The 14,715-nt window shown below is 45.9% G+C and overlaps 1 protein-coding gene across 3 annotated transcripts in view; it reads right to left on the reverse strand.

Moving 5' to 3' along the window:
* angel2 (angel homolog 2 (Drosophila)) overlaps positions 1 to 14,715 on the reverse strand; it is a 99,411-nt gene that overhangs the window by 17,716 nt on the left and 66,980 nt on the right. For all 3 annotated transcript variants that reach the window (XM_072508891.1, XM_072508911.1, XM_072508901.1), the window contains 2 exons: positions 9,710 to 9,779; positions 7,308 to 7,726 (listed from right to left, as the gene is read on the reverse strand). In XM_072508891.1, the coding sequence (XP_072364992.1) occupies positions 7,308 to 7,726; positions 9,710 to 9,779 (489 nt within the window). The remainder of the gene's footprint in view (positions 1 to 7,307; positions 7,727 to 9,709; positions 9,780 to 14,715) is intronic.

A 14,715-nucleotide genomic window follows, 5' to 3' on the forward strand; every position in this document is an offset into this window, starting at 1 on the left:
CCTCGGCTCCAGGTGTGGAGTTTGCACTCTCCCCGTTTGCATGGGTTTCACCCCCACAACCCAAAGTTGTGCAGGTTAAGTGGATTGGCCACACTAAATTGCCCCTTAATTGAAAAAAAAAATTGGGTATTCTAAATTTATTTTTAAAAAGGGTTAAATCAGTAAAATATTGGTATGTATTAGCCAAGATGCAATGAAGAGCAACTTAATATACAAAGCTATTTGACTTATATCTGGAAGTTTATGGTGAAACTGGGTATGCACTGAAAGAATATTTATACTTTCTGAATGAAAGACTAATATAAATACTGTCACCCAATCTTTTTTTCCCCAGAACTGGTGAGCTGAAGAGATCTGGGATGATAAGTGGTAAATTCTCCTATCCACACATGGGAGCGAAAATCATAAGGATATTTTAACTCTAGTAATTGGAATAATTGAATAAGACCTGACCGTCAGAAAGTAAACAGTTAATAGTCAATGCTCCAATGACAATTAAACCTCCAGGTGAAAAATGGCAACTATATCTGCTACATATTTTTAAACTTTGAGATTCTGTTCCTGGCAATCTGATTGACCAGTTAATTAGATTGCCTACTATTAATCTATTTGGTTTAAAGGAACCGCAAATCACAAATTTCTTGCTAGTAACTCAATTGGGTATGAGGTAACCCGTGCTCCCAATTAGACACTTAGTGACTATTCACTCTGGTAAGCTCCTTATGCTGTTTAAAATATTAGAGGCTTTTTCTGAAATTTATTGGCATACAATAGTGACTATTAATTGTAACATAGCAAGATCCATGGAAGCAACAATCATTTTAGAAGGACCAACTTATGTTTTAAATCTCACTTCTAAAAGCAATAACATATATTTGTACAGTGCCGTTAACATTTGTTTATATAGTGCCTGAAACATCCCAATGTGCTTCCCAGGAGCATTATTAAACAAAGTATGAAACTGAGCCACAAAAGGAGTTATTAGGTCAGATTCCCAAAAGTTTGGGGAAAAAGATAGGTTTTAAGGAATGTTTTAAAAGGAGGTGGCGAGTCCAAAAGGTACTGGAGGGTATTCCAGAGCTTCGGGCACAGGCATGTGATGGCATGGCCACCATGGTGGAACAATGAAAATTGGGGATGCAAAAAAGGAGCGCAGATATGGTGCTGGGGGAGATTGCAGAGGTGGGGGAGTGCGACGCCATGGAGGGATTCAAGGATGAGAATTTTAAAATTAAGATGTTGCTTGACCAGGAGCCAATGTAGGCCATGAACGCAGGGGTTATAGGGGAATGGGATTTTTTAGAAATTCAATTTTTACGGGAGAGCTTCCTAGGCCAGCATTTGTTGTCCATCCCTCATTGCCCTAGAGGTGGTGGTGGCCTGCCTTCTTGAACTGTTGCAGTTCATGTGGTGTAGGTATACCTTCTGTGCTATTAGGGAGGGAGTTCCACGATTTTGACCCAGTGCCAGTGAAGGAACGGCAATATATTTCAAAGTCAGGATGGTGAGTGACTTAGAGGGGAACCTCCAGATGATGTTCCCCTGTATCTGCTGCCCTTGCTTCTATAGTAATGATTGTGGGTTTGGAAGGTTCTGCCTAAGTTGCTTTACTGAGTTCCTGCAATGAATCTCGCAGATGGTACAACTGCTGCTACTGTGTGTCGGTGGTGGAGGGAGTGAATGCTTGTGGAAGGGGTGCCAATCAAGTGTGCTGCTTTGTCCTGGATGGCATCGAGCTTTTTTTATAAACATTTTTTTATTGAAGTTTTTACATATTGTACACCAGTCATTTTCAAAGTCGGGATTGCAACCCACGGGAGGGTCGCAGAGCCATCCATCACGGCGTTCCCGATCGCAGGAATTAACACGCAACAGCCGGCTTTAAAAATGATCCAATTGGTCTGTAATCGTCCTTATTGCAGTGAACACCGTTCTCTTAACTTATCAGTATGGCTACCCCCTGGCCCTCGTCCCGTAACAGGAATGGTAGGTCTGTCCCGCCCAGCCCTTCCTTACCCGCAGTCGGTCCTTCTCCCTCAGGTGCGTCCCTTGGAGGAAGACTTTGTCAGATTTCATGTCTTTCAGGTGGGCGAAGACTCTGGATCTTTTCACTAGGCCGTTAAGACCCCTGACATTCGAGGTGACTATCCTAATGGGGGGTTTCTGTCACCCCCCCCCCCCCCGCTTCCTGCAGGATCAACTATACTTACCTGGTGGATACGCTCCTGCACTCCGGGTTTTCCCTTTGTTAGGGGGCCGTCCAAAATGGTCATTGTTTTCACCATGAGACCGGGAGCCTCCAAAGTGGCTGCTTGCGGTGCCATCTTGTTCCACGTTTCCGATAACAACCTGCTGAAGCCAGTCCAGAGCCCTCCCCCACACTCCTTTATCATTTTGTTCCCCCTGTGGTTTTGGTTCCCCCTTCTTCCCACCATTCCCATCCCTCCCTTGTCTATCTATCTACCCTCCTGCCTCCCCAATTGCGCTGCCTCTGTCGAACCCAGCAAAGGATCCTTTCCCAGTCCTGATATTTGTGAAGCTTGGCTATTATTGCCCTCGGGTGCTCCCCGGCCCTGGGCTTTGGTCAGAGCGATCTGTGAACCCTGTCGATCTCTGGCGTTTTGGGGAAGCTGTCCCTCCTCACCTGGTTGCCCAGCATTTAGGCCACAAAGTGAGTTGGGTCCCTGCCTTGATCCCATCTGGCAGGCCCACTATCCGAATGTTCGACCAATTCTCCTGGTCCTCCTTTTCAGGCTCCCCTGGGTCGCCACCAACCTCTTGATCTCGGCCTCCAGGGCGATGATTCGGTCGCCCTGATCCATCAATGCCTTTTCACGCTCCCCTGGGCTTCCAGTTTCCTACCAATGCCAATGAGCTCCGTCTGCATGGCGGCTAGCTTTTGCTACCTTGACCATCGCCTTTATCTCGACCTTAATGTTATCCTTCATTGCATTTAGTTCCTTGGTTAGGAACATTCTCCACCCATCGGCATGCAGGGGAGGGGGCTTGTTTGCTGGGTCGCCGGTCTCCCTCTCTTAGGGGAGGTTGGGGACTCCTTGCCTTGTGGGTCCGCTGACCAGCTTGCCCTTCTCCTGCTCCTTTCCCTTGCTGCAATTCCTGGTGGCCCTGCGGCCTCTCGAGCTTCCTGGCATTCTGTTGTCCGTACTATTGTTGAGGGCGGGGCGGGGGGGGGGGGGGGGGGGGGGGGGGAAGGAGAAGAAGAAGAGGTTTAAGTCCGATTTTGCGGGCTAAATTCGATTTCCAAAAGTTCCGTTACCGGAGGTCTGGTGTTGTTGGAGTTGCACTCGTCCAGGCACGTGGGGAGTATTCCATCACACTCCTGGCTTGTGCCTTGTAGGGGGTGGACAGACTTTGGGGAGTCAGGTGGTGAGATACTCACTGCAGGATTCCCAGCCTCTGACCTGTTCTTGCAGCCACAGTATATGACTAGTCTCGTTCAGTTTGTTGTCAATGGTAACCCCCAGGAGTTTGATAGTGGGGGGATTCAGTGATGGTAATGCCATTGAATGTCAAGGGGCGACTGTTTGATTCTCTCTTATTGGAGATAGTCAGTGCCTAGCACTTGCGTGACGCGAATGTTACTTGCCACTTGTCAGCCAAAGCCTGGATATTGTCCAGGGTTTTCTGCATTTGCATGTGGACTGGTTCAGTATTGAGGAGTCGGGAATGGTGCTAACCATTGTGCAATCAGCGAACATCCCCATATTTGCTACGAATTAAGATACAGGCAGCAGAATAGTAGATGACCTCAAGTTTACGGAAGGTAGAATGTAAAAATTAGCCAGGAATTTGTTGGCATTCTCAAGGCTAGAGGTAATGAAGATATAAAGGACGGTTTTAACAGTAGATGAGATGAGATGAAACAGACATAAGTCAGGCAATGTTACAGGGGTGGAAATAGGCAATCTTAGTGGTGGCACGGATTTGGAAGGTGTCAACACATTCAAGGTTTTTTGAGAAACAGGAGGTTGGTGGGATGATAGTTTTCAAGGACAGTGGGGCCAAGGGTTAGTTTTTTGAAGAGCAGAGTGATGATAGCAAACTTAAAAGGAGAAGGGTAACGCCTGAAGAGAGAAAGCTGATTACACTATTGGGTAATATGGGGGCCAGAGGAGAGCTTGTGTGATTAGCAGTTTAGTGGGAATAAGGTCAAGGGGGCAGGAGGCTGTTCGCATCAATAAGATGAGTTCAGAGCACAAAAAGGGAGATAGGAAAGTAGAGAAAGGTAGGAATTCATGGTCAGGGCAAGGGGACACTGAAGGAAATTCAGTCCAGGGACCAGTGAGGGGGAGTGACAAGGCAGAAGCAGCTTATTGAATTGTCTCAATCTTAGTGACAAAGAGGTTCCTGAGCTCCTTACATTTGTTATTGCAAATGTACTCCCCGCATTGGAGATCTCTACTGCCTACCGAAAATACACAAGGCCAACACACCAGGCCGTCCTATCGTTTCAGGCAATGGGACCCTGTGTGAGAACCTCTCTGGCTACATCGAGGGCATCTTGAAACCCATCGTACAAGGTACGCCCAGCTTCTGTCGCGACACGACGGACTTCCTACAGAAACTCAGCACCCATGGACCAGTTGAACTAGGAACATTCCTCGTCACAATGGACGTCTCGGCACTCTATACCAGCATCCCCCATGACGACGGCATTGCTGCAACAGCCTCAGTACTCAACACCGACAACTGCCAATCTCCAGACGCAATTCTGCAACTCATCCGCTTCATTCTGGATCACAACGTCTTCACCTTCGACAACAAGTTCTTCATCCAGACACACGGAACAGCCATGGGGACCAAATCCGCACCCCAATACGCCAACATCTTCATGCACAAGTTTGAACAAGACCTACTCACCGCACAGGACCTTCAACCAACGTTATACACCAGATACGTCGATGACATTTTTTTCCTTTGGAACAACGGCGAAGAATCACTGGAACGACGACACGATGACATCAATAAGTTCCATCCAACCATCAGACTCACCATGGACTACTCTCCAAAATCAGTTGCATTCTTGGACACACTCGTCTCCATCAAGGATGGTCACCGCAGCACTTTGTTTTACCGCAAACCCACTGATAACCTCACGATGCTCCACTTCTCCAGCTTCCACCCTAAACACATTAAAGAAGCTACCCCCTATGGACAAGCTCTCCGTATATACAGGATCTGCTCAGACGAGGAGGAGCGTAACAGACATCTACAGACGTTGAAAGATGCCCTCGTACGAACGGGATATGGCGCTCGACTCATCGATCGACAGTTCCAACGCCACAGCAAAAAACCGCACCGACCTCCTCAGAAGACAAACATGGGACACAACCGACAGAATACCCTTTGTCGTCCAGTACTTTCCCAGAGCGGAGAAACTACGACATCTTCTTCACAGCCTTCAACACGTCATCGATGAAGATGAACATCTTACCAAGGTCATCCCCACACCCCCACTACTTGCCTTCAAACAACCGCGCAACCTCAAACAAACCATTGTTTGCAGCAAACTACTCAGCCTTCAGAACAGTGACCACGACACCACACAACCCTGCCATGGCAATCTCTGCAAGACGTGCCAGATCATCGACATGGATACCACTATTACACGTGAGAACACCACCCACCAGGTACGTGGTACATACTCGTGCGACTCGGCCAATGTTGTCTACCTCATACGCTGCAGGAAAGGATGTCCCGAAGCGTGGTACATTGGCGAGACCATGCAGACGCTGCAACAACGAATGAACGGACATCGTGCGACAATCACCAGGCAGGAATGTTCCCTTCCAGTCGGGGAACACTTCAGCAGTCAAGGGCATTCAGCCTCTGATCTCCGGGTAAGCGTTCTCCAAGGCGGCCTTCAGGACGCGCGACAACGCAGAATCGCCGAGCAGAAGCTTATAGCCAAGTTCCGCACACAGGAGTGCGGCCTCAACCGGGACCTGGGATTCATGTCGCATTACATTCATCCCCCACCATCTGGCCTCCAAAATCCTACCAACTGTCCTGGCTTGACACAATTCACACCTCTTTAACCTGGGGTTACCCCATCTCTGGATCTGTAAAGATTTAATCACCTGCTAATGCTCGCATTCCTAGCATTGTCTGGCATCTTTGAATTTGTCTATATATATATTTCTGGAACATACCTCTTCATTCACCTGAGGAAGGAGCAGCGCTCCGAAAGCTAGTGACATCGAAACAAACCTGTTGGACTTTAACCTGGTATTGTAAAACTTCTTACTTTGTTATTGCAGGCAAGGGTGGAGAAGAGGGGTTTAAGATGGTTTGTAGTACAGAAAATAAGTTGGGGGTTATCTTTGTATTCCAGGTTGATCCTGGAATAGTAAGCAGATCTAGCAGATGAGAGCACAACCCGATAGAGCGGTGCTTTCCAAAGTTTTCCTGATGCAACTGACTTTATGTGACCCTAAGGTGACAATTGTGGAAGGGATGAGGGAGGGTGATTGAGAGTGTCCAGCAGGACGGTGGAATGGAGGGATTTGTGGGTGGGGGGAATCTTCAAACTGCTGGAATAAACACCTTTTCATTTAACGCCTTGGTTGTAACAGCAATTGGAGCTCAAAAAAACAGATAATTAAAGAACAGATAATTAAACCATGTAACCCCAACAGGAAGAAAACACAAACATTTAAAGGGGCCTTGCAGTTTTCAAAACTCAGGATGAGCTCCATGAACATCAGATAATGTTTTAAGTGGTCCAGCCAGATCGGATGCTGGGTGGCTAAAACAGTTGCCCATGTCTTTTCAAGTCTGCATCCCTTGGAGTTAAAGGAGCAGAGATGAGGATCTCACTGGAGGGGGACAACAAGGGTGAGAGAAAGAATTGTTTTATCTTTGTTCTTGTCATTTTAAAAAAATACTACATTTTGAGAGCGTTGTTTTATATGGTCCAGATTTTTCACACAGATTTGCAGTATTTGTCCAGGAGCCTGAATGCTCTCTGTACTCAAAACTAACAATACCTTTTTCTCGGAGGTATTAAATACATATACCACTGCAACATTTTCTTTGGCTACTCGGTGTTACTTAACAGTGCCCAAGTACTAAAATTAAGATAATTTTTCTCTTGTGATCTCAAACTCTACGATAAAGTCTCATGCTTCCATTACAGTGTGATGGTTAAACATGAGAACTTCAGAATGTTAAATTTCACTAGAGAAAGAGTCTGGCACGGTTTCTTAACAAAAAAGCAACTGTGATGCACTAATTATTCACCCATGTTTATATTTCAGTGATTTCCATTAAATTATTAGCCATACCTTTCCTATTGGAAGCCCATCATACATCAGTTTCCCATTCCTAATGAAGTTGTATAAAGGAGATTCAGGGACAGAGTTCAAGTCTCCGCACAGGATGATCGGCCAGTATCCACCTTTGCCATCAGACGCCAGTTTGTTAATTTCAGCCAAGAGTATTGCAAGCTGAGCCAGCTTGATGTCCCCTCGACGTGGATTATACAAGAGATGAGTATTTGCCACGCACACAAGAGCAGCGGATTGTGAAAGCACTGGTTGCAACAGTAGTACAAGTCCTACATTGTCTCTGTCTAGAACTTGAATCTGAGGGCGAAAGAATTCTACTGGACTAGCAGAGACCAGTGAAAATTTTGAGCGTTTAAAACAAATGGCACAGCCATCCCTCTTGTTTCCTGTTCGCATTTTGTACTCACAGTGATAACCTGCAGAAGAAACATCAAGACAAAAAAACAAACAAAAATTGGCAAATGTCTATTGAAACTTGCTAGGCCAAATTTTAAAATTCCAAAGATATACAACTGATTGCATTAAGCTGTTTTAACTCCAAACTGAGAAATTGTAAGGTCAATTTCATATATTTAACTCTAACAATATGTAATTTTCATGTGATTGTTTCGAAAAATCTGCACGTTGACATTTCTTCCACTGGCAAATGGGAGGACTTTCATCTTTACCAGAGTCGGAGGGATTTTAATCACTACAGCTTTTATTAAGCTAGACCTACAAATGGATCACAAGAAGTACAATTGTTGAGTGAGATGACAATGATACTTTTTCCTAAAGATAAAACACTTGCACCACTTATACATATAGCCAGAACACAAGAGCTAAATTTTTTGTGGGAAATCAGAGACTGCCTGCTGAGTATAAATGTCCAAATACATTTCAGTTGGGAACACTATGGTTGACTTTAAAACCAACTCAATGTAAATGATTCAAAAACACAACAACAAAATATTGTTACTAAAGTTTGTAAGAGAGTTAAGTTTTGGAACTGTCTCTTTAACTTATGACAAAATGGGTTCTGCCAGACAACACCTTGGGTGACTTGGTTGTAAATGTAAAAGAGGGGCCCATGGTGTTTTACTGGGAATGAGGGCCGATATATTCACACCAGTAAACAACGACCAAGGTAGCTGTACTGACGATGGATAGACTGTTAGTCTCCAAGTCCCAGGAGTCATCTTTCAGAAATGTCATATTTTGTAAATGATTATATTTTGAACTGTCTATTCAATTCCAAGATAGAATGGCGTTATTGGGTTAGAAGATAGTTAATCAGCATTTCCACTTGGATACAAAGCCCATGTGATTCACGTTACCATGGAGTTGGGGTTTGAGAGGGGAATAGGCCATAGAAAGAAACTGTAATATTGGCTTAGCAGTGTTTTTTTTTAAAAGCTAGAAGTCTGCAAGAATTTGGAGGGGGTGGAGGAGACAAGAGAGAGGGCGGGAGGGAGAGAGAGATCACGCACAGAAAGATAGAGTCAGATCGTCCTACACATGAAGCAGAGAAAATATTCCCTCTGTTAATCACTACATGAAAAGCAGGTGGGAGCTTGCACTCAGATTGAAGAAACCGAGTATGTGAGGATTTAAATAAGATTGGAAGATTTTCCTAGCTTGGTTAGTGGGAATAATTTCCAATTTATCCATCACGGGCAGCACGGTGGTGCAATGGGTAGCACTTCTGCCTCTTGGCGCCGAGGTCCCAGGTTCGATCCCGGCTCTGGGGGTCACTGTCCGTGTGACGTTTGCACATTCTCCCCGTATTTGCGTGGGTTTCACCCCCACAACCCAAAGATGTACGGAGTAGGTAGATTGGACACGCTAAATTGCCCCATAATTGGAAAAAATGAACTGGATACTCTAAAAAAAAATTTAAAAATTAAATAAATAAAATTTGTCCATCACTATAAAAGCCAGTTTGGGAATTAAGAAGATATCTGGCTGGAAAAGGAAAAGGAAGCAATCGAGCCATCAGGAGTCGAGAATAACTTTGGACTGGCTCGTGGAAAATTAAGTATAGCTGTAACGCGGGATTTTCTGTTGGTTTAAAAGTTAAATGGGGAATCATTTTTTGCAGTTTAGAGTGTAAGCTGCCTACTGAATAGTGGTTTGACAAGGTTGCTTTTAGTTTCTCTTTAAATTTGTCATTGATCCTTCCAATTAGCCACTGGAACTGCGACTATCTTTCAAAAGGTTATTGGTCTCTCAGGAGATCACAACAAAATTGAGTTTCTTAAAATGTGAGAATCATAAAACATTTTCTCAATGTCCTTCAATCATGCAAGACTAAAATTCAAGACTTTCTTGCTTTTAAAAGAATTATGCAACACATACAAACAGAAGGGCATCTAATGGAAAAGCACATAGTTTTTCCCTAGTACTTCAATCAGTCTTACCCAGTGATTCCAGTACTGGCTTCAATTGCTGTCCGTAGTGGTTATTCTGAACTTCTTGTAAACACAAGATCTAGAAAAGATCAATCAACACAAACTATAATGATACCCCATTACCGATCTGTTCGTTATGCATACTTGGCCAATGCACTGAAAATTGCTAGAGTCAGCAGCTGATATGCTTTTTTAAAAAAAAGATCATTACCATTGTTCTTGGAGCTTCAACAATTGCTTGGAAATTGATTTACTGCCACACTAGCAGAAATAAACTGCCATTTGTCTTATGAAATCATTTAAATTAATATTAAAGCTAATAATTAAGCAAATTGCATACTTCTCTAGAAACTTTAGTCTTCAAATGAGCTGGATCCTTCAAATATTGTTGGGAAGCCTAGTTTGACTGTCACCTAGGCTCACACAGAATATCTACGCTGCAGGTGAGGATTGTCATATATGGCCCCCTTACTTCAAAGCTGTATAAAGCCCAGGATCTGTGCCATAGTGCAAATTTACTTTGAATTGAAGCTACACTGAAACTGATTTTTTTCCCCCTGTGAGAATAAGCCCAGAACGTGGGAGTTGCAGGAACATGTGTGTGTGTGTTGAGTTGGGGAGGGGTGGGAGTTGGGGAGGGGTGGGTGCTGTGTACAAAGAGCACTCGATGAACTAACATTACAATGCAGATAAACCTAGCTTCCTTGCTCATTCAGTATTTTCTGCACACAAGAGAAAGCAACAAGACACAAATGGAGTACAATACAGGTGGATAGTCTTGTGAAGTGAAATCTATACAATATTATTTTTTTAATGTGCAAATGCTTGAGACTGCCTTTGGAAGTTACCAATTGAAATCTGATCAAAAGAGGCCAGGAGGGGTAAATGAACAACCTTTAACATAACTCAGGCCAAGCTTTAGAGATGATACCGGAATAGTATACTGTGCATTTGGCTATCTAAATTCACATTTTGTACACCACCAGAAATAAATACCTATGAAGACTTTAAATTCCTCCATTAGGCACAAATCATAGAGCTCAATGAGTATCTAGTGAAAACATGGGAGAAATTGTAACCTCCAAAAATAGATATCTTTGGATCCAATGGGAATTAAAATGCAGAAAATTTCAAATCTACTGAACTGTCTTTGACCCCACCCATTTCCAGTTTTAATGTGAGGATCCTAAGAGGCAGATACCTCACTGAAATATTTTAAATGAGGCGGCATGCCTTGTATTTATTCTCCGTTCCAGCTTTAACACTGACTGGTAAGATATCCCGGGCCAAACTAAACTGTAGGTTCCTCAGTATTTGGACCACTCATGATCCAATGCCCTCTTTATGTTCTCTACGACCTACTACTGACACCATTCTTGCCCATGTCCTCCAAAGGCTTCCTCTGCGATTGGTCCCACCCCTCCCACCCATTGATGCCCCCCCTGCCACCCCATCTCTTAGCTACCAACCCTCCCTACAATGACCCCCCACTCCAATCTCTCCCGGTTGCGCCATCTTTCCGTGCTCGCCCCGAGTCCTGCGTCCTGCTCCCTCCTCTGGGCCCCAAGCCTGTGGCCTCGTGCCCCAGTTTTTCCAATTTAGCTGGTTGCGGCTGAGAAATGCATCTCAGAAACGGTACTCCGATTCGGCCTTCAATTCTGTTCTTCCAAAATTGTCTCTCACTGTCTCATAAATATTGGGGTCAATGTTTTGGTTTTGACAACAAATCACAGATGGGCAAGTGACAAGTTGACAACCATTTATAGAGCGACATTAAATTGGGAAGCGATTTAGGTAAAACCTCTGGGTAACTTTAATGAACCAACCAATTGGAATCTTCAATCCAATATCACTGGAAGAAATATTGCCAAGAGGTGATCTTCAAGCACAGATATTTCAGTCTTTTTCATTATGGTCAGGATTTTCTGGCCCTGCCACGGGGAATTCGGTGGGTCAGTCAAAATGCCACAGACTTTTGGCAGGACCGGAACATCCTGCCTAATGTTTTGTACCTGTCCATGGCATTTTAATGTACATGGATACTCACATCTCTTTGGACCTGTACTGCTTCTTGCTTTTCAGAGTTTTGAAAGTTCTCTGATCTATCCTATTTACGTCAAAAGTGATGACCACACACACATCTATATTGAAATCCAGTTGCAGCATTTTGCCCATTACTTAAGGAAGCCAAGGAGATGTTGGCATAAGGGTGAAGTCACTGGACTAGTAAATCCAAGGTCCAGGTTAATCCCCTGGAGACACGCGTTCAAATTACACTACCGCAGCTGGAATTTAATTATAATAAAGTGAAAATCTGGAATTGAATGCCAGTCTCAGTACTGATGGTGCTATGAAACGATCAGCAATAGCACAAAAACTCATCTGCTTCACTGATGTCATTTTGGGAAAAAATTGGTCTGGCCTGCATATGACTCCAGCCCAAAGCAATGTGGTTGGCTCACAGCTCTCTCAAACAGCCTAGCAATCTACTCAGTTAATCAAACTGTGACAGTAAAGTCAAAAAGGAATAGTACCAGACAGACGACCTGGCGTCGACTTAAGCCTCAGAAACGACAACAGCGCACCTAACCCTATCGACTTGCAAAATACTCCGTACTAACTTCTGGGGCTTGTGCCAAAATTGGGAGAGCTGTTCCAGACTCATTAAGCAACAATCTGTCATATTCACCTGACAGTCAATATCCCAGATGCAATAATCACCATCTTTAGGTATGTCCAGTCCCTGAAGGACAGATCTAGTAGAGGTGCCGAAACAGAGGTAAATAGTATGGAGGAAGTGCCCCTGAGTATCCTCAACATTGACTTCAGACCCAATGAAGTCTCATGGCGCCAGTCAAACATGGGCAAGGAAATGTCTGACAGATTACCACCTACCACCCTCCCTTAACTATGAATGAATACTCCTTCATTTTTAACACCGCATGGATGAAGCAGAGGTTGGCAAGGGCATAGACTGTACTCTTGGTTGGGCACTTTGTCCATCGTCAAGTGTGACTCGGTTGTATCACTACTGACTGAGCTGGTCAAGTCCTGAAGGACATGTAGGCAGATTGGTCCTGCAGCAGGTGGGGCGGGAACCTACAAGGGGTAAAAAACCTACTCCACATTACTCTACATCTTGCAGATACATCTGCCCATGACAGTGCAGGTAGGAGTGGCCACGACACAGTCCTTGTGAAGAAACCCATTTTAAAACTGAGTATACTCTTCATTGTTTTGTGTGGCATTAACAGTGCGCTAGATAGGATAGATTCAGAACATATCTATCACATTCACTGGCATTACCATGGTTGATGGGCCATCAAGAGGATTGTGTTCCTCCACAATCTGTAATCTCATGACCCAGCATATCCTTTACTCTACCATTTCCTTATGGTTAGTTCAATTGGTTGGATAGCTGGGGCGAAATTTTCCCGTAACGGCGCGATGTCCGCTGACTGGCACCCAAAACGGCGCCAATCAGACGGGCATCGCGCCACCCCAAAGGTGCGTAATACTCCGCATCTTTGGGGGCCGAGCCCCAACATTGAGGGGCTAGGCCGACGCCGGAGGAATTTCCGCCCCGCCAGCTGGCGGAAACGGCCTTTGTTGCCCCGCCAGCTGGCGCGGAAATGACATCTCGGGGCGGCGCATGCGCGGGAGCGTCAGCGGCCGCTGACAGTTTCCCACGCATGCGCAGTGGAGGGAGTCTCTTCCGCCTCCACCATGGTGGAGACCGTGGCGGAGGCGGAAGGGAAAGAGTGCCCCCACGGCACAGGCTCGCCCGAGGATCGGTGGGCCCCGATCGCGGGCTAGGCCACCGTGGGGGCACCCCCCGGGGCCAGATCGCCCCGCGCCACTCCCCAGGACCCCGGAGCCCGCCCACTCCGCCTTGTCCCGCCGTTCAAAAGGTGGTTTAATCCACGCTGGTGGGACAGGCAATTTATTGGCGGGACTACGGCCCACCCGGGCCGGAGAATCGAGCGGGGGGGCCCGCCAACCGGCGCGGCCCGATTCCTGCCCCCGCCGAATATCCGGTACTGGAGACTTCGGCAACCGGCGGGGGTGGGATTCACGGCAGCCCCCGGCGATTCTCCAACCCGGCGGGGGGTCGGAGAATGACGCCCCTGATTCATGATATGGAGCAACTTCAACAGTGTGGGTTCAAATCCCATATCGGCTGAGGTTATTCACAAAGGTCCTACCTTCTCAACCGAGGTGTATTGACCCTCCAATTAAATCATCGCGAGTCAGCTCACAAAAGGAGAAAGGAGCCGATGGTCCTCTGGGACTGTGGCAATATTTACATTTACCTGGTTTAATAAGAATCATAGAATTTACAATGCACAAGGAGGCAACCCAGCCCATCCAGTCTGCACCGGTCCTTGGAAAGAGCACCCCACCCAAGCCCACACCTCCACCCTATCCCCGTAACCCCACCTAACCGTTTTGGACACGAAGGCAAATTTAGCATGACCAATTCACCTAACCTGGTTTAGCACACTGGGCTAAATCGCTGGCTTTTAAAGCAGACCAAGCAGGCCAGCAGCACGGTTCAACTCCCGTACCAGCCTCCCCGAACAGGCGCCGGAATGTGGCGACTAGGGGCTTTTCACAGTAACTTCATTGAAGCCTACTTGTGACAATAAGCGATTTTCATTTCATTTCAACCTGCACATCTTTGGACTGTGGGAGGAAACCGGAGCACCCGGAGGAAACCCACACAGACACAGGGAGAACGTGCAGACTCCGCACTGACAGTGACCCAAGTCAGGAATCGAACCTGGGACCCTGGAGCTGTGAAGCAACTGTGATAACCCCTGTGCTACCATGCCCCTCCCGTGTGCAGAAGGGTATGCCAGGAGTAGCAGCAGGCATACCTGCAAAATGATAATGTGGAGATGTCAGCGTTGGACTGGGGTGGGCACAGTAAGAAGTCTTACAACACCAGGTTAAAGTCCAACAGGTTCATTTGGAGTCACTAGCTTTCGGAGCGTAGCTCCTTCATCAGGTGA

Source organism: Scyliorhinus torazame, chromosome 1 (genome assembly GCF_047496885.1).
Source record: "Scyliorhinus torazame isolate Kashiwa2021f chromosome 1, sScyTor2.1, whole genome shotgun sequence".
Classification (NCBI taxonomy): domain Eukaryota; kingdom Metazoa; phylum Chordata; class Chondrichthyes; order Carcharhiniformes; family Scyliorhinidae; genus Scyliorhinus; species Scyliorhinus torazame.